Below are 27,606 nucleotides of genomic sequence, written 5' to 3'. Positions count from 1 at the left end.
CGGGGGGAGACCAGAACAAGAGGTGATAAATATAAAATAGTCACTAATAAATCCAATAGGGAAGAAGAGAAACTTCTTCACGCAGAGAGTGGTTAGAATGTGGAACTCGCTACCACAAGGTTTAGTTGAGGTACCTAGCATAGATGATTTTTAGAGGAAGGTAGATAAACACATGAGGGAGAAAGGAATAGAAGGATATGCTGATAGGGTTAGATGAAGTAGAGAGTGAGTAGGCTCGTCTAGAGCATAAACACCGGCATAGACCTGTAGACAATTTTACAACACCAAGTTATAGTCCAACAATTTTTATTTGAAATCTACAAGCTTTCGGAGGCTTCCTCCTTCCTCAGGTAAATGTCATTTACCTGAGGAAGGAGGAAGCCTCCGAAAGCTTGTAGATTTCAAATAAAAATTGTTGGACTATAACTTGGTGTTGTAAAATTGTTTACAATTGTCAACCCCAGTCCATCACCGGCATCTCCACATCATAGACCTGTAGAGCCGAAAGGCCTATTTCTGTGCTGTATATTCTATGTAATCCCCAAATATTGATAGGAATGTACTATTGAGGATAACAAAAGTTTGGAAATTCAACTGTAATAGACGCTAGCATAAATCTAAACTCCAGCTATTGGGCAAAGGGATTATAAAGAAAATTGCTATTGATGTCATGGCTTTCCAACATTGACACAAGTAACAGTGCTTCAGAAGTGCTGAAGTGCATTACTGTCTCTAATGCCATCTATTGTATTAAGCAAGCATGAGATTGCGTCAAATTAGAGACAATGATCAAGTGCTTTCATGATTTAACAGATGACAATCACAAGTTTTGGAATTGGTGAGCAAAACTTCCAGAGTGCTATCAGTCATTCACACTATGTCAATAGATTTGTCCATGGTCTGTTGATGCAGAGTGCAGTAACAACGAATTGGAGGAAGGCTGTCAGTGCTATTAGTGGATGGGTACCTGTTGTGAATTAGTGAACAGACAGATACCTGCTGCCTATGCAGACTAAAGCAATGTGATTCAGTTAATGAAATAATTCATGACTGAGAAGGGTGAAATGGAAATGTTGGAATATTTTGAAATTTTCAACTCTGTTCACTAGCAAATTGATCTATGTATGCTTGCAGCCAGAAACCTAAATCAGTCAGTGCTAGAGTTATTTTTCTTTTGGAAATATTCAAGTTATGATGTCCTTTTAATGTTAATTCTATTATAATAATATTTACTGTTAAAGAATGTTTTACATTTTAAGTAAATTAAAATTACATTTTAATTTTAACATTGTGCCTTTTAATGTTAACAGGATTATCTTAATGCTTGCTTTTTTAATAGAGCAAAATAATGTTAACATGATTGGCATTTCATTAAAATTTGGTTGGCTTTTCAGACACTATTTTTATGCATTGGCCACCTGTGTATTGTAACCAATTAGGCTGATCCCATGGGTGACTAATAGGTGGCAAAATATTTTAAGATCGGTCATGATTACACAATAAATGGAATTAAGGGGTTCATTTTACAAGTTCCCGCTCCTAGTGTGAAGCGTCCCTAGATGGGGCACAGGCTGCACTTAGTCCCGTTGTTTAATCCCTGACCCATGCTTTTGCCAGGAGCCTTGCGTTGCAAAATTATCCCTTAAATGAATGCAGGAGAATTGAAAAGGGGTCTGACTATAATAGTAGGCTTATCACTTTCAATTTCTATACAATGTGGCGAAGCAATTAAAAAAGCTAATAGAATGCTAGGTTACATACCCAGAATAGCAGAATACAAATCTATTGAAGTTGTGCTAAGGTTTAACAATGCATAGGTCAGACCACACTTGTTTTGTAGTGTGGTGCCTGGAACTGAACATAGTAGTCTCTGTACATGCACTAAGGTACAGAGAAGAGCAGCAAGAGTGATTCTAAGTGTAAAGAGGTTGAACTATGAAGAAAGAGGAGAAACTCAAATTCTACAGTCTGGAAAGAAAGTGCATAAAATATTGAATGATAAGGTAAACCCAGAATATTACTTCAAAGTAAGCTAAGAAAGTAGGACAAGAGGACGTAAACAACAAAAAAAATCAGTAAAAATCGGTTTTAGACTGAGTGATAAATGATTGGAATAATCTGCCAGTTAGGATACTAGAAGCAAAAACATTAGTGGTGTTCAAAATACAGTTGAATACCATAATGAGAGATTTAGGGGACTAGAGGGACGAGCTTCAGTCAGCCAAATGGCTTTTTCTTGTGTTCTTATAATTTTAAAGGGAGTGCAGGAACAGAGAGACCTGGGGGTGTATGTACACAAATCTTTGCAGGTGGCAGGACAAGTTGAGAAGGCTGTTAAAAAAGCATATTGGATCCTTGGCTTTATTAACAGAGACATAGGGGTCAATTTTCGGATGGCTGAGCGGGTGCGTTTGTGGCGGAGTGTGCTCTTAACATTGGGGATTTCCGGAGCGGGTCCGGAGCCCGGCTCCAACCCGCCCACTTCCAGGTACCCCAATAATGCGAATTGGTGCGCGTGCAGCCCCCGCATGCGGGACTCCCACCGGCAATCAAAGCTGGTGGGATCCCACTTAAGATCATTATCTGGGTACTTGAGGTCGTTGACAGACCTCATTAGTTGGAGATTTTAGGAGGATTCGGATTTTGGACGAGCCAGAGCGTGTTTCGCATGCTGGGGGAAACACTCCCTGTTTAAACAGACGTGTTGCAGCCAGCAGCCAGTGGCAGCTGTAAAGGTCCATTTAACAGGTGCGGGGTAAACTCTCATTCATTGCAGCAGGCCACTCTGTCACCTCAGACAAAGTTTTGCCTGCCACACCGTTATCTCCACACTCCAAATTATTAAATCATACCCTAAACTCTGCTGTCCAAACACATTTACCTACTTTGTGGACCCCCTCACACTCACACCATCAGGATCGGGGTGGGGGGGGTGGTCCATTGCTGCATTCATCACTCCATTAGAGGACGAGCAACATCACCAGCCTTGCCAGGCATGCCGTCCACCTCCGCCACGTGGAGCTACACAGCACAGTGCTGCGCAACAGGCACCTGCACAAAGTAGTTGTGCAACTATACATACACCCACTGTAAGGTGACCCAGTGGGTGGTATCAAGGGTGTTCATGGAGAACCTCATTAAAGGGTGTTATTGCACAAGCCGGTCAAGAATGGCCAAGACGTGGCAGTAGTGGTGACAATATAATATGTAATGTGAGTTGATCAGAAATCAAATATAAGTAAAAACCATGACAAACCCTCAAACACCCTTGTACATCCCCTTCATGCTCACGACATGTTTGCCTTACGCTTCCTACTACACATACGTGATGCATGCCCTGTGGCTGCAGCAGAGGTAGTGGCAGGTGGGATGAGGCTGACCATGAAAGAGATGCATGAGAGGGTGAGTATGAGACAAAGCCATGAGATTGTATGAGGATTGGGTTGAGTGGTAGTGGCGGGATGAGCACTGGTGAGGTGAGTAAGTGCAGGTAAGATGAGGATGAGGGTTCAGTGGGTGTGAGGAGTGATGTGATAGAGTAGTGTTGGCAATGCAGAAGGAGATGTGGGGTGGGTGCGGTGATGTGGCAGATGGAGTGTAGGGAAATGAGTAAGTGTACTCACTTCGGCTGACCTAGTTAGGTCATTGAAGCGTCTCCTGCACTGTATGCAGGTGCGTGATCTGTTGGTGGTGCTGGTGACCTCCTCAGCCACGTCAAGCCAGGCCTTCGTGGTGGCAGAGGCAGGCCACTTCCTCCCGTCCACCGAAGAGAAGATCTCTGTCCTCCCCCTGCTCCTCACCCCATCCAGTAAGACCTGGAGTGAGGCATCATTAAGCCTGGGAGCAGCCTTCCCCCTGGGCTGCTCCATGCTGTCATTTTGGCTCCTTTCTGCAGCATCAGTTAGTGGAGGACTCCTCCAGCTGACAGCCTATGATGCGGGTGTGCAGTCCGCCCGCTGCGCAGCTTCCAGCGCGAAACCTGGAAGCCAAGGTAAGTGGCTTCAATTTACTTACGATCGCGTGCGGAACCCACCGATTTTACTGGGCAGGTTGCCCAGTCGACCCCCCGCTAATAACCTGCCTCCCTCCTAATATTGGGCCCAGAGAGTACAAAAGAAAGGAAGTTATGCTAAACCTATATAAAACGCTGGTTAGGCCTCAGCTGGAATATTGTGTTCAATTCTGGGCACCGCACTTTAGGAAGGATATCAAGGCTTTAGAGAGTTTGCAGAAGAGATTTAATAGAATGGTACCAGGGATGAGGGACTTCAGTTTTGTGGAGAGACTGGAGAAGCTGGGGTTGTTTTCCTTAGAGCAGAGAAGGTTAAGAGGAGATTTATTAGAGGTGTTCAAAATCGTGAACGGTATTGATGGAGTAAATAAGGAAAACTGTTTCCAGTGGCAGAAGGGTTGGTGACCAGAGCACACAGATTTAAGGTGATTGGCAAAAGAACCAGAGACGACGTGAGAAAACATTTTTTTTAACACAGCGAGTTGTTATGATCCGGAATGCACTGCCTGAAAGGGTGGTGAAAACAGGTTCAGTAGTAACTTTCAAAAGGGAATTGGATAAATAGTTGAAGGGGAAAAAATTTACAGGGCTATGGGGAAAGAGCACGGGATTGAGATTAAATTGGACAGCTCTTTCAAAGAGCCAGCACAGGCATGATGGGCCGCATGGCCGCCTTCTATGCTGCACCATACTATGTTGCCACTATGATATACTTATTTGGTTTTCTCACGCAATGCAAGATCATCAGAACTTTTGTAATATGTTTAAACAGAAGAATGCTAATCCAGATTCTTTTCAACTGACATAATGGAATACTGATGATCTCTCTCTAAATATTTACATTTATTGCTATTAGAAAAGTCTTATTCATTTTGAAGCATGTATATCTAACATTTTTAAAACATAAATTGTAATAGAAGATATTAATGTAAATGGGGAGAAAATAGTGGCTTTGCAAAAATATATATTTTAAGATGAAATGGGGAACAGTTTTTTGTACTGGATTTTAACTGTAGTATGAAGTTTTTTTAAGAAAAAGACCATTTCATTGCTGAATATTTGGTAATACAGATCAGTATGATACAGTCTTAAGTAGGACTTGTGTAATACAAATTCTATTCCATCTACTGGGGTTATAAGATTTACCGTATGCATTTACTTAAATTTGTACCACAATTTTACTTAATAGTTGCTTCTGCAAAACTAAAAAGAAGAAAGAATTGGTTTGGAACTGGAATCTATGTGGAATTATCAGCAGATGGAGAACTAAAGAAATCTGCAAAATCAAATAGTTCTTCCAATCCAAAATGGGATGAGCACTTAATAATGTAAGCACAATTATAAAATTTACCTTCTGTGACATTCTTTGCAATGTATAACAAATGTTAATGTATACCTTCTTGAGGATATGTTCCTAACATATCGTACAGTGCAAAAATTACACAATGAATTGCTCCGTCTTGGAGGGATTTTAGTACCATTAAGTAAGCTAATATACAATCGGTGAAATTGAGTTTTTTTGGAATTGTGCGTAGGCACAATACAAAAATTATGCTTAAATGAAAAGAAAATCCAGGAGGAATTTTTTTTTGCTGGCATTGAGTTGAGTCTCTCTCTCTCGCTGCTAAGCTGCTTCGTAACTTCACTGACAGGGAGCATCCTGGTGTTTCCCTGAGCAGCTTTGTTAAAAACAGCAGAGATTACAGCTTCAACTGGGCTGACCCAATCCTCAACTACCCAACCCAGGAAACCACAGTACAGGCTCGAGACAGGGTGGAAGAAGTCCATGACAGGATAATCATATATGGCCAATCAATAGAGTGAGCTTCATGGGCCGAATGCCCCTTACTCACTCCGAGCATTATGCTCTAATGCAGATTTCCTAGTTTTCAGCATGCTTTTTTTTGTTTTCTGCAATAAATGGAATGCCATTGAATAGAAGAATTTTAATCTCTGGGTTATCAAGTATCAAAATAAGTTCACTTTTAACCTCACTTGTTTGTAATGATCAAAAGGTATTGAACTGTCCCGTTAAGTAGTCTTCACCAGCTACATCTTCGTAGAAAATTTCAAACAACAGAATGCCCTTTAGGTACTACGGGAGTTTTTATTTTGTTATCTTAAAATGTTTAATGCAGCCGTATTGCATGCATATAATCTTTTAGAATAACCAAGATATGATTGAGTATATTACTTCTATTATTTCACTTAATTGTGTCACACAAACATATAAGTTACAAAACATCTTTTTTCTGTATGCAGGAATGTAACACCACACACCAAATTGGAGTTTAAAGTCTGGAGCCATCACACATTAAAATCTGATGCTTTACTAGGGAAAGCCACTTTAGACATCAGCGAAGCTTTGGAATTGCACAACAGAAAATGTAAGTTTTAGAATTAATTTAAGCACTGTAGTTCCTTACTCTTGCACCACTGAGACCCATTTACTTTGCAGGGTTGCCTACTGCAGCAAAAGTATTGTAGGAGGCAGTCTTGTAATGTAAGCAGTCCAGCATCAGCTACAGTTCCTCCTCCTTCCAACTCTGTTCCTCCGACTCTGGCCCCTTCTGCATTCTCCTTCCTCACCCTTCATTGGCGGCTGTGTTTTGAGCTGCCTAGGCCCCCTGTTCAGGAATTCCTTCCCAAACCCCTCTGCCTCTCCACTTCCCTTTCCTCCTTTAAGGCCCTTCTTAAAACCCACCCCTCTGACTTTAGCTTTTGGTCACTCCTTCTAATATATCCTTCTTTGGCTCAATGTCCTTTTTCTTCCTTGCTTCTCTTTAAAGTGCCTTGTGGTGTTTTTATATGTTAAAGGCACTATATAGATGCAAGTTGTTATTATTAGTAATATGCCCCTTGTCATTGTTTTGATTTTGATTTTGATTATTTTTAACTGAAAGCTATTGTTAACATGATCAGCTATTGATAGTGTTCTTTAAAAAATTTAGCTGATACATTTTGAATCGTGCATTATAACATCATAGTTTTCTACAACAAGAAATAAAACATTTTAGAATTCTGATTACAGAAGTTATTGTTGCTGTGGGTTTATAAACATCCAAAATGTTATTGTAATATCCCCACTTTGTTTTTCAATAGTGGAGAATGTTAAAGAAGCATTGAAGCTCACATTGGAAAATAAGAATGGGGTCGTACAAACTGGTGAGCTGATTGTTTTCCTCGATGGTATGACAGTGGATCAGGAATCTGTACCTAATGGCACTGCATCAGCGACCAGTGAGTAAATGTCATATGTAGCCTGATGGCGATTAGAATAAACATATTGTATAATTGTATTTTAAAATAATTTTCTAGAGTCTATTGAAAGTATATCCATTTAACTGAAATTCTTTTGCACAGAAGTTCAGCAGAATGGAGACGCCATCCACGTAAATGGAGGTGAAACTTCTACAAGGGCTAGAACAAGGTGTGTAAAGACTTTGCTTGAAATGTAGCCATATAAATTCCTGAATGAGACATGACCTTTTTAAATGTGATTTAGGGCAGTAAAAATAAATCACTGCAGAAACATCTGTCAGGAAATCTGGATAAAATATACGCACTGTTTAATGTAACTGAACAGAAAACAAGAAATGGCTGATGTCACTGTGAAAATGCACAGAAAACAACCATGGCTATTTGGACCAAGTGATTAGAATCTTGTGCCATATACAGGAAAGCCAATCCATACTACACAACTTTCTAAAAAACATAACTTTTCTCAAATGTTTGTGACTGGTAGCTTTAAAAATTTAGAAAGAAATGCCTTCAAGATTACTGTTAACTTTCAATATCATGGCTCGAAGCGAGAAATAGATTTTTTTAAAATGATTTTTAAAAAATGATTTATTCACTTAGTTAAATTGTGAGCAGGTGTGTGGGTAAGAGTTTATCTATTTCATGTAAAAATAGTCAAAATGTAAACAAGATTAAACTAGAATTTTGCAATAACACCACTGCCTAAAGTCAAACTAAATTGTTGCAAGAATTGTTTAGTAACTGGATAGACAAAATATGGTTGGAGAACTATGGGAGGATGGAAAAATATAGGGTAAAATTGCTTAATGTGTAGGCAAGAGATGGAATGTTATCATTTGCTCAGTATGCAGGTTATGCAATGAGAGCTAATGACCTTGGTAGTTCAGGGGTGCAGTTTTACAAATTTGATTTCACACGTGATTTTTAAATCTGCTTGAACTGCTTGAAATGATCATATTTAAGGCAGTTGCTTGGTGGAGAATTATATTGACCACTCTCCATCGGTAGCCTGTTTTAATAGTGGATATGAGTGCTGGTCAGCTTTGTGATTTAACCTGTCTAGAATTGTGAAGTTCTGGTTTACAAGTTGTAATGTGTAGACATTCGTAATGCTGGATAAGAACCTGAGGATATCTTAATTCCAGTGTAACCTCAACATTCAAATTCACTTACCTCCATTAATAGTACAGTTCTGCAATTGGGCATTTAGGAATGTGTGTGCTCTCTGGACATAGAAGTCATGGGGGGCTAATTTTGACGTTGGGTGATAGTGTAAAATGGGCGATATCGATTCAGCCTCCTGTTATACATCTCTCCAATAAAAACCGAGAGAGATGTATAATGGGTGGCTGAATCGAAAGCGCCCATTTTGCATTATCACTCAAAGTCAAAATTACCCCCTTGGTGTGTGTTGGAAATATGCTATTATTAATGCTACCAATATTTGTTAATCCTTCTTAATAATAACTACGACAATGATTCGGACTCGAGTGTGACCGAACATGCAAGCTTTATTATAGACACAAGAACAACAAGTATTTACATAACAACTTTCTAATACAGATATATCAAATAAACAAGGATGGTACAACCTGTCCCTAGGAAATTTCAGATTGATCAGGCCTGGTATCGTAGGGTGTGTGGACCTCTGTCGCCCCAGAAGCTGCTTCTAACTTTTAGTGGGACAGTGTCCCAGTTTATATTTCTTTCTGAAGCATAGTTGCTTCTAGTAGCTTAATGACATTAGTCTCATGATGTTATCTGTCCCGAACATCCCCCAGGATGCCCAGACACCTTTCCAATATCGATTCTATGGTGTTAACTGTTGTCCATTCTATCTATCTTATGGGGGAAGGATATATCCTTATCTTTCTGTGTATTTTGATTGTTCAGATGCAGACTTTTAAGATGTCTCACCCTGTATGTGCCAATGACGAAAGTTACTTAATTAACTGAAACAAAGCTCCTGCAATTAACATAACAGGATTAGTCTGTGTCCAGGCCCTGAGCCTTTGATTCTGCCTTGGGATGTTTTGTTATCCGTTTCTGACAGTTTGGTCTTCAACGTGTCTGTTCACAGTTTTATTGTCTTTGCAATATTCTCAATCGCTTTTCCTGATGTCAGGCATATCATTTTCTGTGGGATGCTGGTTCCCTTTGTATTCTCATAGACGCAAGGTCTGCCCACGGCCTCGCTTTGCAGGATGGGTTGCGTGACTATGACTTGGTCTAGAAATCATATTTCTTACAGTGTGTACTAACAGCATGATTCAGAAAGACTGTTTGCTTACCTTTGAATCCAGCTTGCAGTTTGTTTGTTTTTTAAAACTCATTTTGATTACACTCAGCACAACTAAGGCTTCCTTTAGGGAAAAAAATTATACTTTGTAATTTTTAACGATTTTCTTTTCCTCATATTCCCCTTGATGAGAAAGGCAGGGCAGTCTGATCCCTGGAGAGTTGTGGAAATGGACCTTGAAGATTTTTCTCCCTTTGTCTTAGCGGGGAAGACTCTAGTTCTTAGCCACTTTCCCTGCGGGGCCACTTCTTGAAACCGAAGTGCAGTTACCTCAAGATTAAACTTCTTCAGTTCTTTCCTTGCCTGCCTTCCCAGTGCTGTACTAAACAAGCTTCAGCTCATCCAAAACTCCACAACTTGCATTTGGTCCTCCCACTGGCTGGTTGTTCTTGCCCTTGTAAATGTCTGATGGCTCCCTGTCCCCTAGTGCACTAAATTCAAAATCTTTTATAAATCCTTCCATAGCCTTGCCCCTCCATAGTTCTACAAGCTCCTTTAACCCTAGATCCCAGGCAATGCTCCGCAGTCCTCTGACTCAGGCCTGGCAGCCCCTTTCCCACTCTCTTTGAGAGTGCCTTTTAGTGACAGAGCCAATTTTCAGGGGCTCTCTTCCCAAACCTCATCACATGGCTACTTCTCTCTACCCCTTTTAAAACTTCCTCAAAACCTATCTTTTTGACTCTACGTTTAGTGCCTCTCATAACCTTTTGAATCTTCCTGGTGTCCACACTGTCTTATGTAAAGTGCCTTGAGGAGTTTTATTATGGTAAATGTGCTATATACATGCAAGTTGTTTTTTGGAGCCTCTCAACTAAGAATCTAATATTCAGGTCAACCTATTAGACTGCCTTTAATTAGCGATATTAAAGTCATAAGCTGCCGTCACCTCCTTGCTGGCACTCTCTGTTCCTTCCACCCCCAGAAATTAATATTTTTTTTATTCATTCATGGGATGTGGGCGTCACTGGCAAGGCCAGCATTTATTGCCCATCTCTAATTGCCCTTGAGAAGGTGGTGGTGAGCCGCCGCCTTGAACCGCTGCAGTCCATGTGGTGAAGGCTCTCCCACAGTGCTGTTAGGTAGGGAGTTCCAGGATTTTGACACAGCGACGATGAAGGAACGGCGATATATTTCCAAGTCTGGATGGTGTGTGACTTGGAGGGGAACGTGCAGGTGGTGTTGTTCCCATGTACCTGCTGCTTTTGTCCTTCTAGGTGGTAGAGGTCATGGGTTTGGGAGGTGCTGTCGAAGAAGCCTTGGCGAGTTGCTGCAGTGCATCCTGTGGATGGTATACACAGCAGCCACTGTGCGCCGGTGGTGAAGGGAGTGAATGTTTAGGGTGGTGGATGGAGTGCCAATCAAGCGGGTTGCCTTGTCCTGGATAGTGTCAGCTTCTTGAGTGTTGTTGGAGCTGCACTCATCCAGGCAAGTGGAGAGTATTCCATCACACTCCTGACTTGTGCCTTGTAGATGGTGGAAAGGCTTTAGGGAGTCAGGAGGTGAGTCACTCGCCGCAGAATCCCCAGCCTCTGACCTACTATTGTAGCCACAGTATTTATGTGGCTGGTCCAGTTAAGTTTCTGGTCAATGGTGACCCCCAGGATGTTGATTGTGGGGGATTCGGTGATGGTAATGTCGTTGAATGTCAAGGGGAGGTGGTTAGACTCTCTCTTGTTGGAGATGATCATTGACTGGCACTTGCCTGGTGCGAATGTTACTTGCCACTTATGAGCCCAAGCCTGGATGTTGTCCAGGTCTTGCTGCATGTGGGCTCGGACTGCTTCATTATCTGAGGGGCTGCGCATGGAACTGAACACTGTGCAATCATCAGCGAACATCCCCATTTCTGACCTTATGATGGAGGGAAGGTCATTGATAAAGCAGCTGAAGATGGTTGGGCCAAGGACACTGCCCTGAGGAACTCCTGCAGCAATGTCCTGGGGCTGAGAAGATTGACCTCCAATAACCACTACCATCTTCCTTTGTGCTAGGTATGACTCCTGCCACTGGAGAGTTTTCCCCCTGATTCCCATTGACTTCAATTTTACTAGGGCTCCTTGATGCCACACTCTGTCAAATGCTGCCTTGATGTCAAGGGCAGTCACTCTCACCTCACCTCTGGAATTCAGCTCTTTTGTCCATGTTTGGACCAAGGCTGTAATGTGGTCTGGAGCCAAGTGGTCCTGGCGGAACCCAAACTGAGGATCGGTGAGCAGGTTATTGGTGAGTAAGTGCCGCTTGATAGCCCTGTCGATGACACCTTCCATCACTTTGCTGATGATTGAGAGTAGACTGATGGGGCGGTAATTGGCCGGATCAGATTTGTCCTGCTTTTTGTGGACAGGACATACCTGGGCAATTTTCCACATTGTCTGGTAGATGCCAGTGTTGTAGTTGTACTGGAACAGCTTGGCTAGAAGCGCAGCTAGTTCTGGAGCACAAGTCTTCAGCACTACAGCTGGGATGTTGTCGGGGCCCATTGCCTTTGCTGTATCCAGTGCACTCAGCCGTTTCTTGATATCACGTGGAGTGAATTGAATTGGCTGAAGACTGGCTTCTGTGATGGTGGGGATATCGGGAGGAGGCCGAAATGGATCATCCACTCGGCACTTCTGGCTGAAGATGGTTGCAAACACTTCAGCCTTGTCTTTTGCACTCACGTGCTGGACTCCGCCATCATTGAGGATGGGGATGTTTGCAGAGCCTCCTCCTCCTGTTAGTTGTTTAATTGTCCACCACCATTCACAACTGGATGTGGCAGGACTGCAGAGCTTTGACCTGATCCGTTGGTTGTGGAATCGCTTAGCTCTGTCTATAGCATGTTGCTTCCGCTGTTTAGAATGCATGTAGTCCTGAGTTGTGGCTTCACCAGGTTGCACCTCATTTTTAGGTACGCCTGGTGCCTAATTGAACCAGGGTTGATCCCCTGGCTTGTTGGTAAGGTAGAGTGAGGAATATGCCGGGCCATGAGGTTACAGATTGTGCTGGAATACAATTTTGCTGCTGCTGATGGCCCACAGCGCCTCATGGATGCCCAGTTTTGAGTTGCTAGATCTGTTCTGAATCTATCCCATTTAGCACGGTGGTAGTGCCACACAACACGTTGGATGGTATCCTCAGTGCGAAGACGGGACTTCATCTCCACGAGGACTGTGCGGTGGTCACTCCTACCAATACTGTCATGGACAGATGCATCTGCGACAGGTAGATTGGTGAGGACGAGGTCAAGTACGTTTTTCCCTCGAGTTGGTTCGCTCATCACCTGCCGCAAGCCCAGTCTGGCAGCTATGTCCTTCAGGACTCGGCCAGTAGTGGTGCTACCGAGCCACTCTTGGTGATGGACATTGAAGTCCCCCACCCAGAGTTTATTCTGTGCCCTTGCTACCCTCAGTGCTTCCTCCAAGTGATGTTCAACATGGAGGAGGACTGATTCATCAGCTGAGGGAGGGCGGTAGGTGGTAATCGGCAGGAGGTTTCCTTGCCCAAGTTTGACCTCATGCCATGAGATTTCATGGGGTCCGGAGTCAATGTTGAGGACTCCCAGGGCCACTCCCTCCTGACTGTATATCACTATACCGCCATCTCTGGTGGGTCTGTCCTGCCCGTGGGACAGGACATACCCAGGGATTGTGATGGAAGAGTCAGGGATGTTGGCTGAAAGGTATGATTCTGTGAGTATGGCTATGTCAGGTTGTTGCTTGACTAGTCTGTGGGACAGCTCTCCCAATTTGGCACAAGTCCCCAGATGTTAGTGAGGAAGACTTTGCAGGGTCGACTGGGCTTGGTTTGCCTTTGTCGTGTCCGGTTATATTCTTGTTAGGACTTTTTTTAAGCGGGATTTCACAACTGTGTGGCTTGCTAGGCCATTTCAGAATCATTGCTGTAGGTCTGGAGTCACATATAGGCCAGACCGAGTAAGGACGGCAGGTTTCCTTCCCTAAGGACATTAGTGGACCAGATGGGTTTTTACGACAATCCGGTAGTTTTGTGGCCACCATTACTGATACTAGTATTTTAATTCCAGATTTTATTTAATTAATTGAATTTAAATTCCCCAGCTGCCATGGCAGGATTTGAACTCACGACTCCGGCTTGTTAGTCCATGCCTCTGGATTACCAGTCAAGTAACATAACCACTATGCTACCGTACCCTACCAAATATTGTACAGATATGTTCTGTGTCAGCACATTTGCTATGCTGAAAAAACCCTAGTTTGAGAATCTACACAGGCAGACCTCTCAATTTCTGAATTGGCCTGTGAAGGATATAGCTCACAAAAGTTCACAGTGCACAATGCTTAGGTGTAGGTCCACAGCACTGCCCTTATCTATACAGAAGCCCTGTGTATGACCTTTCTTTGGTGGGGAACGCCCAATCAAAGTTAATATCTTGATGATTCAGAAGATAGTTGCTGTGCTTTCTACAACAACTACTATGTACTTACATTTCTGTAATTTTCATCTGCAGGAAGCACTTTGCATCAAGGAGGACAAAACAGTGGACACCAAATTTATAAACCCAGATATTAACCCCCTACACCCAACGTGAACGGAGTGTGCAGGGGTTAAAACTGTGGCAGTGTCCTTACCTCCGTGTTCGTGCGACTCTCCTGGGTTTCAGGAGGCATCGGAGGTGTTCTCCGCAGACAGGAGGGCGAGAGCCTCATAAACATTCAGAAGTCAGAGTCCTACTATGCAGTTAAGACCCCGATGCGATTAACTTGGGTTGTGCTGAGTTTCAGAGATGCCAGTGAAACCTGGTGCCATACAGGAGTGATGCCATTGTGTTTCTTTCAGTGAGAATTGTGTATATTAGTTTTAAATGAAATAATTTCTATTAAACAATTTTGCTGTTTCTTCTGCTTTTTCACACTGCTAAATGCCTGAAATCACCTGAACTCAGCATGGCAATATTATGACTATATAGAAAAATAGGGGCTTTGATGTCTGGACAAGTGTAATCAATTAGAAAAGGGTTTTATTTCACTGTCGCTGCAGTTTCAGTATACACTTGATACAATGTTGTGGAATGTGAAGGAGGGGGCCAGGAATTCAGTGTGCCAAATCATGGCTTTGGAAGTTACCAGAATAAGAAAAACTACATGAAGACCATGAAAAACTTGTTGATTAACTTTAAGTTACTGTGAGCACTGTCATATTGTTTTCAGACTGCTGCACCTCGGGTGCTGCCAGGGCAATCTGGCTCAGCTGACTTGCTGGCACTATGGTGGGTGTGGCAGAGGGGTGGCGAAAGAGTAGCCATACTGACATTCTGGGAGAGGCTGGCACATGTCACTCCCATCGAGTCACTGCCACTCCCGTCGGGCTGAGTCTCAGAACTTCCACTATCTGCGGGAGAGCAGACTGCAGAAGATGAGTGACTCTTTCAAAGCCCCTTTCTATTATGCCTAGCAACATGCTCGATGTTTCACCACATGCCGATTCCTCTAACTCACTGTCCAATTCACGTGTTATGCCAATGTCTGAGCTGAAATGGAATGGCCGACAGTGTTGGAGACGGCCAAAAGGTTGAGGAGGTTGAATAGAGACAGAGAGCCATGATTGCAGTCTCACACGATATTGTTAGTAACTTTGACTATTGTAATCTTAGTGCTGTGGGAGGGGTAAAAACCAATAAGGAGCGGCGGGATTTTAGTTGCTGGACAATGACACGTTCCAGGACTTAGAGAGAAAGGAAAGGTTGGAGATTAGGGGCTCAATTTCGTAGGGAAGTTGGGGGCGGGAGGGGCTCTGAAAATTGGGGAAATCCCGATCGGGTTCAGAACCCGGCTCCAACCTGCAGACTTCCGGGTTCCCCACTGACTCATCTGGGTGCGCGCGCACCTCCCAAATGCAGAAGTTCCCCCGGCAATTAAAGTCGGCAGGGTGATACTTTACACAGTTGTTTAGATAGTTTAAGTACTTGAAGTTCTTAATTTTCTCCACATTGAGGCAGGGGTCCGATTTTGAAGCATCCTCAGCGTGTTTCCCGTGCTGTGGGAAACACTCCATGTTTTAGGAGTCATTTTTCAGCCAACAGCCAGTTGCACTTTCAAATGCTTGTTTGACAGGTGGGGAGAAAAGGTGAGTTCTTGCAGCAGGACACTCAGTTCGTTCAGACAAACTTTTGACTGCAAGATCTTTGTGTTTTCACTTAAAATTCTTACGTTCCACTCACAATTCTTCTGTTCACACATAATTAACTACTTTTCGGACCCCCTCAAACTCATACCATCAGGATAGGGGGTGGGGGGTGCCATGGCTGCATTCACCACTACAGCCGAGGATGAGCAACATCCCCAGCCTCACCAGGCATGGCGTCCACCTCCGCCACTTGGAGATCCACAACGCAGTGCTGCGCCACAGGCACCTGCACAAGAGCACAGAGGGCAACAACAGAGAGAGCGACGTCGCAGGAGGCTCTACCCTCACCACAGGGGCTACAGACCGAGGCTCAGCTTCCTGGACCTCTGAGGAGCAATGCAAACGGAGGCTCAGAGTGAGTCGCCAGGTAGTCGCAGACATCTGCAGCCTCCTTCATGCCGTGCTGCTCCCGGCTGGGCTGAGCAGCATCTCCTTACCCCTGTCGCTGTCAAAGTCATCGTTGCCCTCAACTTCTTCGCCTCCGGATCATTCCAGGGTGCCACTGGGGACGTCGCCAGGATCTCTCAGTCGTCTGCACACAAGTGCATAAGGCAGGTCACTGGCTTATTTCGCAGGGCCCCATGGACTTCCCTATGGACGACCTCAGCCAGACAGAGAGGGCCGTGGGATTCCGCTGTGTGGCTGGATTCCCACTGGTGCAGGGTGCAATCGATTGCACCCATGCAGCAATCCGAGCACCTCCACACGAGCTAGGACTGTTCATCAACAGGAAGGGGCATCACTCCATCAACACTCAGCTCATTTGTGACCACCACAAAAGATTCCTTCATGTTTGCGTCAGATTCCCTGGCAGCTGCCACGATTCCTTCATCCTGAGGGAATCCAACATCTCGCCCCTCTTCCATGCACCGAATACCCTTAAGGGCTGGTTCCTCAGGGACTAGGAGTACCCCCTGCACGCGGGGCTTATGACATCGCTGAGGAACCCCATCATCAAGCAATAGCATTGCTATAGCGACAACCACACAACAACCAGGTATACAATTGAGCATGCTATAGGGCTGCTCAAGATGCGATTTAGGTGCCTTGATCGTTCTGGGGGAGCACTTCAATGCGCACCAGACAGAGTGAGACATGTTATACTGGTGTGTTGTGCCCTGCACAACATGGCACAACAGAGAGGGGTACCGCTTGAGGAGGCCCCATCCACATCTGCCATCCACATTGAAGAGGAGGCGGAGAAGGAGCAGGAGGAACTCATGGGCAGAGCAGCGGCTCACCTGGCTGCTCATGAGGCCAGGGAGTCACTGATATGTGAACGGTTCTCCTAACATCAGAAAGTGTGAAAAGTCCAGTCCTCAGACCACCTGGAAAGAGCAGCGCCCACACCAGGCTGCCCACACCAGGCCGCCCACCCCTCCCTGCACAAAACAGTCCTGCAACTACACATACACCCACTATAAAGTGACCCAATGGGTGGCATCAAGTGTCGCCGTTCATGGTGAACCTCATGAAAGGGCGTATCACAAAAGTCAGTCCAGAATGGCCAAGACGTGGCAGTAGCGGTGACAATTGTAATATTTAATGTGATTTTAACAAAAAGCAAATATAAATGAGAAACATGAGCATCTTTCAAACACCCTTCTGCATACCCTTCGTGCTTATAAAACCTTCACCTTTCTCTGGCGGCTACTTCTACGTGGTGCATCCCCTGTGGCTGCAGCAGATGTAGGAGCAGATTGCTCATGTTCATGCCCTGACTGCTTAGATGCTTTCGGCCTACGCCCTCTGGGTTTTGGAGCCCGTGAGGGCCCCTCCAAAGACTGTTCCACCTGCACCTGTGCAGGGGCAGACTCGGCCACCTGGAGAGGAGGCAGCATTGCGGGTACTGGTTGAGAGGGGGGCAATGGGTGAGACATGGGAGCGCTTTGAGTAGTTTCCCCACTTCCATGTCCCTTTTTGCCATCATCCCTTCTCTGGGCCAGGGCCACATCACTCCTACCACTCTGCTGGACAACAGTTTGGAGTACATGTGTGATGCTTTGTAAGGCCAGTGCTGGTGTATCTGTCTGCCCGTCTAAGGCGACAGAATATTGTTCATCCTGAGTCCAAACGGCCATTGTCAGGGCCTGAATGGACTCAGTTGTGAGCCGTGCTTGAAGCTCAATGGAGGCTTACCTCTCCATCGCAGACATTCCTGCACTTACCCGAGACAGTATCTGAGAGTTGCTCAGGTCCCTATGGCACTATCTCAGAGATTCCCTTCCGTACCTGTGCCACCATTCCACTCATGCAGGAGTTGGACTCCTCCATCCTCCGCGCTATTGTGGAGAGTGCACGTGGCACCTGTTCCAGTACCTCACAAATGTGCTGCTGTCCCTCGATCATTCTCATTTTAAAAATGGCCCCCAGGGTTCCGCATCTGCGTCCAGCTGAGCAGAGCCTGGAAAGTCGTGCTCCCAATGATGCGGACTCTCCGCAGCTGCCCCTGCCACCGGTGTCTGCTCGTGCCCACGTGTGTGGTAGCTCACCAGGTGCCAACACAACTAACTGAGGACTAGGACCCACCAAGGTGTGAGTATCTACACTGGTGAATGGCTCGCTAAGATGTGATGGTGTACCTTCAGAGGCCAGCAGATCCTCTAAGGAATCGCTCTCTGCCATCACAGCGATCGCTGAAGGCCCTGTAAGAGAACAGAAGGCAATATTAAGCATCATCACAGATGTGTTATGTTGCGATGAGCATACTGTGCTGAAGATGGCAAGGCATGTTAACATCAATTTGTATTGTGTGTTACGAATGTTAAAGTTGTGTCACCAGACGTTTGTCAGGTGCCGGTCTCAGCGTCCCGGACAGACAGGCACTCGAGGGTTCAGCTGGGCTCCAGCGCGTCCTGCTCCGTCTCTGTGAGGACGACGATTTGTTGTGGCCCCCCTCCAGTCCTCGCCCTCTCCTGTGCATTTTGCACTCTCTTCTCCTAGATGGGGAGAAAGAACAGACGTTTGAGTGAGTGATGGGGAAGTGGCCAACCGATGAATGCATTGGTTTGGGTGAGGCTGACCGTGAAATAAATGCATCAGACGGTGAGTATGAGACAGAGCCATGACATTGGATGAGGATTGGGTTGAGTGGTAGTGGTGGGGTCACAAATGGGGAGGTGAGGAAGTGCTCAGGAAGTGCAGGTAAGTTGAGGATGAGCCTTAAGTGGGTGTGAGGAGTGATGTGATAGAGTAGTATTGGCAGTGCAGAATGAGTTGGTGGGTGGGGGCGGTGATATGGAAGACGGAACGTAGGAGAATCAATAACTACTCACTTTGGCTGATCTAGTTAGGTTATTGATAGTAGAAACTACCTCCTACCCCAAACACAAGCATCCGCTCAAATTTCTGACCTCCCACTCTGAATTCAGCTAAATATGGTAGTTGAAAGCCTGTGTGTTTGGTCTTCCAGCCAGTGGATTTACGACTACAGAGGTGGCTGTTATACCAGGTGAGCAGTGAAGGTGGGAGACTGTCCATAATCTGAGGGGGAAATGAGATGTCGAGGTGGAAGTGAAACCGTTGCAGAGAAAATCACCAGAGGTGTCCATGTCATCATGGGTGGCAGACCAGAGTGGGAGGTCAGAAATTTGAGCGGATGCTTGTGTTTGGGGTAGGAGGTAGTTTCTACTATCAATAAGCAATGTGTCTTTTTATTTATTTTTCATAATTTTGTTTTCTGCCAAATATTTCTCTCCCCTTCCTTTCTCCTTTTTAAAAAAAAAATTGATTTGTTACTGGGGTAATAGATTTGTTTCCTTTTTATTTTTTTATTTGTATCTTTAACATATTTATTTGCCTGTTGCTTTTCTCCATTTTTAAAAAAATTCTGTATTTCCCTTTTAAGTGTATCTATTTTATTTCCTCCTGTTAATTTTTATTGAGCCGTTGATCTTCCTCAACATCTTTCAGTTGATTTGTGTCTGTCTGTCTTTGCTTCTTTATTACTCTGCGTCTGACATTGTTTAGTTATTTCTCACGGATAATCTTTTTCTGCTCCCATTTAATCATTTATTTCTTTAGGTTAAAGGAGAGTTGCTTATTGAAATTTACACTGTAACTTCACTCTTCGTTAAGAATTTAGGTAAACTGTAGCTTCACTCTTCGTTAAGAATTTAGGTAAACTCTGCCTCCAGTTGCTTGAAATCAACTCTTCGTCAACCTGGAACAGGTGTGAGAGCAAGGCAGATCGTGGAATGAGTTTCATGGGAATGGCAACAAGGCTGAGAACTAGCATATAAGAAGGACAGTCTACAGAATACAGCTCAGTAATTGGCCTTTACTTAAACTTCAGTATTTTTTTCCAGTGCTAGCAGCAAGAGGGACACTTTTTTTGTTTCATTTTAAAAACAGTGGTTTTCAAACGTATGACCCCTTGCAAATACTAACACTAGAGACTCCCTCTAACTTCCAAAAGACAGTGTCAGCTACCCATAGGAAAACAGTCTTATCATTGCGGATATCACGCAGCAACGGAAATGATGTGCTAGTAAGTCAACATATACAGAAAAAAATTAGAAGTTTTGTGATCTCAGGGTTCCCAAGGATCTGTGTACCCTAGTTTGAAAAAATTATTTTAGTAACATTGTAACTGGACCACTCCCTGTAATTTAGAACACTGGCAAAGCCTGTGCTGTGGACAGAGGTGATGTGGAGATGCCGGTGATGGACTGGGGTGGACAAATGTAAGGAATCTTACAACACCAGGTTATAGTCTATCAGTTTTATTTGATAATCACAAGCTTTCGGAGGCTTTCTCCTTCGTCAGGTGAAGTGCAATTAGCTTTATTTTAATTTGTACATGGATCGAGCAACAAAAAAAACTTGATGTAGCCTGTTGCATGATCAAATGTGCCATTTAAATTTGGAATGCCTATTGTAACAATAGAATGCTACGTATTGTTAGCTGTTGTACATTGCAGCTGCAGTGATGATGGAAAGGCTTTATGTTGTTGCACAGTGATGCATAGACCGAAATCACTGCCATTACCTGTCAAATATACACTGGGAGAAATGTTCTAATTTTTACTACAAAATTTTTGAAAATTATACGTAAAAAATCTCCTTAATAAGAACTTTTTTGATTAATAAGAGCAAAAGGTTGAAGCATTTCAGTTTCCCTGACATTTTGCGCTCAAGACTTCAGAATTGGTGAAGATGATCTTAGGGATGCACTATGATGGTTTTTCAAGTTGCTGAGACTGTGTATAGGATTATCGTTGTTGGACCAAATTTTGCTGTGGCAGGGCGTCTAACGATGTCTGCCGTTAGTTAGACTTGCCCTTACACATTTAGGTTTTTAAATTCTTTGTGTGGCAAGTTGCTGAAAGTGCGAGCTGATAACGTCGCAGCGAGGAAAACCGGGTACCTGGGACCTCAGTGAACAGGGCAAGCAACTGTGTATCTCTTTAACCAATCAGATTGAAGGATTGTGAAATTAAAGCGCAAGGACTGAGAAAAAAAGTGTAAATTAGTGTGGGTGAATTCAATGTCAAATCAGTTACCGAAACAAATAAAGAGAGGGAAAGAAAGATTGGATTAAGAGAGAGAGAAAAGAAGAGACAGAAAGGAAAAGTAAAATTTTAATTTTTTTTTACATTTTTAAAATCTCCAACAATTAAAACCTGAAGGAATGAGACGCCACACGTGTAATAGTTAATTTTCAGTGCCAGAGAGGTTGATTGGCGGTAATTAACTCTTGTCGTTAAAAGGGTATTTAGACCGGAATGAACAAGACTTAACTTTCTGTGGCAAGTTTAGTTCGTATCTATCACACAAATGCAGCAACATTACGCCAAGCAATTTATTTCAATGGTTTTCGCACATCTGCCCCTTGCCTGAAATTGCTGTACCGTTTGTGCATAAATAACGGCGTGTGCCATTAGCCTCACCGTTACTTTGACAGCAAAACCTAGACCGTTAAATTGGTCATAGTCTGGCAGCTGTTGCAAAATTGCATTACTGGCAGTATTTTTTTTAGGCTGGTATGTACATAAATGATCATGTTTATTCATGGCTGTAGGTTAAAAGTGAAAACAACTATGGTGTAAAATATTATTAGTGTAAAGTACTTAGCACCCATGTTGTTCTACATCCTTAACTTTTAACAATCTTTTAGTTGAAGAGTTTCTCTGTAAGTGTGCTGAAGAAATCATTCAAGGGGAAATGATTGCAGTAATTCTGCACTCTTGTTAAGCAGGGAGAATTCTCATGAAGTATGCCTGCCAATAAGGATTGCATTTTGCATACTTGGCCTTTTTAAAGAATGCTCAGGACCAGTCATTTGCTTTTGGTGACAACTATTTTTACTGAATATTTTCTTTTGAACAGAACAAAAATCCAACAAAGCAATAAATATATACAGCCCTGAGTTAGATGTAAACAGCTGCATTGCAAGCAGGGAGTCAAGGGGCCAAAAATTGCTCCCGAAATAACAGAGGAGCTCAACAGCGCTCTCCGTATTTAAATGGAGAATCGAAGGAGCAAGTTCCTGCGTTTGCACATGTGCACTAAAACGCAGAAGTCATGAACTTGTTGGTTCGCCGGCGATTTGACAGCTGCGAATTAAAGGGCCATCGCATGCTACAATCATTGAAATCATTTAAAAAATCACAAATTTGTTCATCTGCCCAGCTGGAAAGTAACTAATTACGCCACCAAAAGGTACGCTTAAAAGTACCAGGTCCAAACTAAGTTTTTAAAGCGTGGTTAGTCTTATTGACTTTAAAACAACTAAAAATTAAATTTTTTTAATGTGGAGTCTCATATTACTCCTTATTTTAATAGTTTTTGGTCATTTAAAAGAAACATTTTAAGGATTTAAAAAAAACATTTTTTACTTTTCCCTTCTGTCTCTAATTTAATTCAATTATTTCTTCTTTAAAAAAAAATATTTTTTTTTTACCATGAATGAAGTCTGACAGATTTTGTGGGCATGTCTTCTATCCTCACAGACATTTCCATGCACATCAACTTACTCTGTTCAGGGGCTGAGTTGATAGCGCACAATTCTTTAAAAGTTCAAAATCACACAAGTCGACGCCTCAGAGCCCGCAGTAAGTACATTTGTAAATTTACTTTGCAGGAGCTGCAGTGATCGTTGCCAATCCGTTCTGCGCAAGTTCTGGCCCAATATCTGTAAAGCCTTCTCTCGCTGTTCCCAAAGAATGTGATGACAGCAATCCTTAAAACAGTGACCTGGAGATTAAAAATTAACAGAATAAACTGGAGACCTTAAATTATAGTAAAATGTGTTATTGGTTTTGTTAGGTACTATGCAATTGCAATAAGAAAACTAAACCACTCACTTGCAAAAATGAAAGGTTACTGATGATTATTACAGCACAGCTTATCCAAAACACACACCAACAATCAGCCCTTGTCATACCAGTAATAAGCACACCACAATAATACACTATTGAAAAACTGTCACACTTCTATTTATACTGCAAATCAGGAAGCAAATGTTCTACAGTACCACCTATCTATTTCAAAGAACAATATTTGCATACATTAAGATCAAATAAGGAACACAACAAATGAACATGGAAAATGAAGCAATCACACATAGAAAAAAGTTTTAATACAAACAAAGTTGGGAAGCGGGCCGTAAGCAAAAATGGGGAGAAAATTGTTAAATTAATACGGCAGCAGGCACCAGTGAATCAATAAATTGAGGAGCATGATGCAAATCGGAGAATGAATTTTAAAATTAATAAAGCAGCGGGAAACAATGGATCAATAAATTAATAAATTGGGGAGCAGAACGGGAAGAACAAACTTAAAAATTAATAGCAGATTTCCTGTATGGTTTCTTTCTTACTTATCTCTGTCATCTTCCTGATGCTGTTTTTATCTCTTCTACTTCCCTTTCTTACACTTCTGCATCACTCTTCATAACTCTTTTTAGATTCTATCTCTGTACTTTCTGCTTCTTTCTCTGCTTTTCTTTTCTTATAAGTGATGTGAAAGGGAGCACTTAAAGGCTGCAGAGCATATTTTCCAGAGTTGGATGCAAGGGAAGTTCTGCCTGTAACCCTCAGCTGCTTGCTTTGCATCGCCTTGCTTCCCTGTTCTCCCTTGAACCCACCATGTCTGGTACTCTTTCACGTTGCCAGTAGCCCTTCCCACCCACTTATTCTTTCCCTACCCCTTTGAACTATCTGGTGAATTCCTTGCTCCCCTGATGCTTCCTGATCACCTGACGGAGTCTTCCGTCCCAATTTCTCAGTTATTCTCCCTAAGGGTGTGAAACGAGACGCTACCTAACCTCACCTACCCTATGATTACCTACCATAGCTTCCTTCCCATCTTTTATCACCTCCCCTTTCCCCACATCCGTATCTGCTGCCCCCACTACTGTCTCCACGCCCTTCACCCAGCATATCCCAGTTTAACCCAAGAACTTTAACCCTCCCTACCCCTCCAATGACATGCCACGGAAAATTGAGTCCACCTAACCCTCACCCCAATACCTCATGTGATTCTCAGTGCCTCAATCCCACATACATATCCGTCACCCCCTGCAGATTATTCACTCGCTTCTACCCCATTGTAGCCCCCTATTTCCCCCCACTTCTAATTTTCCACATTGCTTCTAGGATGTCTCCTTTATCTAAGCCTTCCCTATCATATGCACCCTATCCCACATACCTATTGTACCTATAAGACCAGTTTGCTGACCCATCCTATCACCCACAGCAGTCTGAAATGAAAGCCTCAGGCCTATCACCGTCCACATATCCTTGCTCCCTTGCCAACCACTGGCCAGTCCTGCTCCTAACCCACCCTATCACCTGCAACAGTCTGAGGAAAGCCTCCCTCCCTCCCTCACCCAACCATGCTCAGTCCCACTGCAAAAACTACTTGCAGCTTGCCCTGTGCCAGTCCTATCTTCACCAAGAAGCTTCACTTCCTTGCCCGCATCTGATCCACCCTATCACCCATAGAAGCCTCAAAGGAAACCCGTCTCCCTTTCTTGTTTAGTCTTACTCCAATTCCAAAAATCATCTGCAGCCCGCCCACTGCCAGTCCTGTCTCCCTATTTTAGCTCTCTGCTCTCAGTCACACTTCAAAAATCATTGGATCTCAGCTTATCCCATGCCAGTTCTGTCTTCACCAGGAAACTGGCATTCTGCTTTTAAACATGCTATTACTCGGCTTAAGCCCCTAACCTATGCTTTAAGAGCAGATTGCCAGTTTCCCAATAAGATGGGTTAAGGACAGATGACTTTTGGAGCAAAACTAAGCACAGGTGAGTGAGGAAGGCAGACATGACTAGCGCCAGGTGGGCTGTGGGTGTTTTTTGAAATAGAAATGGTGGGACTGAGCTTGGAGGGACTAAGGAGGGAGAGGACTGTAGATTTTATATACAGATCCTTTAATTGAGAATTTATGGTATTATATTTTAAATTTGAACATTAGCAACTGTTCTTTTACCTTCTTTAAAACAAATGAGGAACCACATATGTCTTTACAACCATCCATTATCGTTTTTATTTTATGATGCAGCATAATATTTTATAAAAGGTTGACCACAAGCATTACTTCCTGTAAAGATTTTTATGTCAATATATATGTCAACATTTGCAATCGAAACTGCCTATATAAACATTCATAAAGGGAAAACCCTATTTTAAACATGTCTACATTTTATAAAGGAAAACCATATATAAATATTTTGCCAATATGGTTTGTTGATGAAAGCATCGAATCCTTCAAAAAGCTTGTTGCAAAAAAAAATTCTGCCATTTCCCTGAAATTGCAAATGTCCAAAATAAGGTTTTAAGGAACATTAAAAAATTCAAAAAATTATAATTTCACAATAACCTGATTTAAATTTATGAATCATCTTTCATATATTTTAATAACTTCATTACAGTTTTTCATTGAAGGCTTTAGCCTCTCCCAAAAGCTTGGGCATGGATTTGACATTTTTGCCAAGACCTGTAACCTAGTTAACTGAATTCAGATTGTGCAGTTGAAGTCCTGGGATGAATTGGTATCATTCGGTAGTTGAGCTGTTATAATATTTTTCGTTAGCTTCTAGCAATTTCTGCCATGTTGTTTTTCAGAATTATTTGAAGATAATTTAGAGAACAGATTTCAAAAGTTTTATTAGGGCAAAATTTTATATTGACTTTTTAAAAAATATCAGAGGTGGTGTGTGTGTGTGTGTGTGTGAGCGATTGACTTATTACACACCTGTTGTAGCTTTTGTTTTGTGTTCTATGTTGTCAAAATGCAAGACCCCCATCCCAGTCTGCCAAATCCCAGAACCAGTGCCCAGTGCTACCAAAGCCCTATTCCCCTTCCCCAGAACTGCTAAATACCAGTTATCTACCTCAAATTGGTGCATTTTACTTACCGTGTATTCTCTGCTTTAAAATTGGTATGGAATAAAAATAAAATACAAAAATAAAGGAATACATTTACATGATTGTTTTCATATCTTCACGTGCTTCCCTTGCAGAATAGTGTGATAGGCTGATTAACAGTCTGACAGGCTGCGACGTGAATGTTTCTTCTATGGCTGTAACCATCTTTATACCAACTGATAGGGTGGTTGGCTCCCACAACCAACCGGACATGAGTATCCTGCTGGATGCCAGGGCGGTCTGGAGCGGGGTTCGAACCCTGCACCTTCTGGCACAGAGGCTGGAATGTTACCACTAAGCCAAAGGCTCTCTCCAAGAATTGTGTAATTCAATGCCCAAAGCACCTGGACAAATCCTAAAAATATGATTGAATAAAAATGGAATTTGACATTCAGGCACTGTAAATCAGTTGGTCGTGACATTATCTTTTACGTGGCATAATCACTGCTACTGTTCTTAAAAAAAAATAGTGTATCCACCAGCTCACAGTGAGCAACACCATGCAATATCTGTTCGTGGATAATGTATTCTATTTCTCCAGGCAATATGAGAATATTGAATGAATGTATAGAGGTGCCTCTGGCTCTAGTTGGTGATCCATGCAGACCAAGGAAGGTCGCAGGAATGATCCACACTCTGGATGTGCTGAGTTAGCTGACCACAGCCATGGTGGCACTATAATTGGTTACAGGTTCCTGTGTCAGGAAGGGGAAAATTGGCAATAGTTCCCAATGTTGGTCGGTATTGAGTCACCCTGCTGGAAGTGCATGTGTGTGGATGTTGGGTGAGGACAGGATTGGACTTGGCTGTGGTCACTTCCCTTGGGTGGATATCACATATAATGGAACTGTACACAGAGTAACATCTTCAGGAAGGGAGAAAATTGGCAGAGGAGATAAAAGTCGAGTGTATACAATGGAAGAGATTTTACTCTTCACTGAAGAAGAATGATGTCTGAAGCATAATTTGAATAGGAGTTTTATTGAGCAACAGTGAGATTTGTGGCTGCTTCTAGTTTGTTAACTTGAAATATTTTTTTTTAAAGATCCAACACAGAAACTTCCAACTGTGCGGATAGTCCATCAACAAGTTCTTCACGGCAGTCCGCAGCCAGTTCTCCGGTAATGAATGGAGAGAGCAGTCGTTCTCCCTGTCATGTAGCTGCCAGGCCTAAAAGTACAACGGTGCCAAAAAGCTCTGCTACTCAAGCTGCCAGCAGTACTGGTAAGAATTTGTAGGTGGTTTCATGAGTGTCTAGAGAGAAACTTTCATTTATGACGCCCCAAAGCGCTTTCCAGCCAATTAAGTACTTTTGAAGTGTCATCACTGTTGTAATGTAGGAAATGCAGCAGCTAATCTGCCCACAGCAAGGTCCCACAGACAGCAATGTGATAAAGATAATCTGTTATAGTGATGTTAGTTGAGGGATAAATATTGGCCAGGACACCAGGGAGAACTCCCCAACTCTTCTTTGAAATAGTGGCATGGGATCTTTTACATCCACCTGAGAGGGC

General features: G+C 43.1%; 1 protein-coding gene across 4 annotated transcripts in view; it reads left to right on the top strand.

The window, feature by feature from the left end:
* Nucleotides 1-27,606, top strand: part of LOC137313417 (NEDD4-like E3 ubiquitin-protein ligase WWP1) — a 177,438-nt gene that overhangs the window by 74,748 nt on the left and 75,084 nt on the right. For 3 of the 4 annotated variants that reach the window (XM_067979523.1, XM_067979521.1, XM_067979524.1), the window contains exons 3-7: nt 5,202-5,340; nt 6,275-6,399; nt 7,115-7,252; nt 7,376-7,442; nt 27,138-27,316. In XM_067979523.1, the coding sequence (XP_067835624.1) occupies nt 5,202-5,340; nt 6,275-6,399; nt 7,115-7,252; nt 7,376-7,442; nt 27,138-27,316 (648 nt within the window). The remainder of the gene's footprint in view (nt 1-5,201; nt 5,341-6,274; nt 6,400-7,114; nt 7,253-7,375; nt 7,443-27,137; nt 27,317-27,606) is intronic. The other variant, XM_067979522.1, reaches the window with a different exon arrangement.

Source organism: Heptranchias perlo, chromosome 3, assembly GCF_035084215.1.
Source record: "Heptranchias perlo isolate sHepPer1 chromosome 3, sHepPer1.hap1, whole genome shotgun sequence".
NCBI lineage: Eukaryota > Metazoa > Chordata > Chondrichthyes > Hexanchiformes > Hexanchidae > Heptranchias > Heptranchias perlo.
This window is presented reverse-complemented; position numbering and strand designations above follow the sequence as displayed.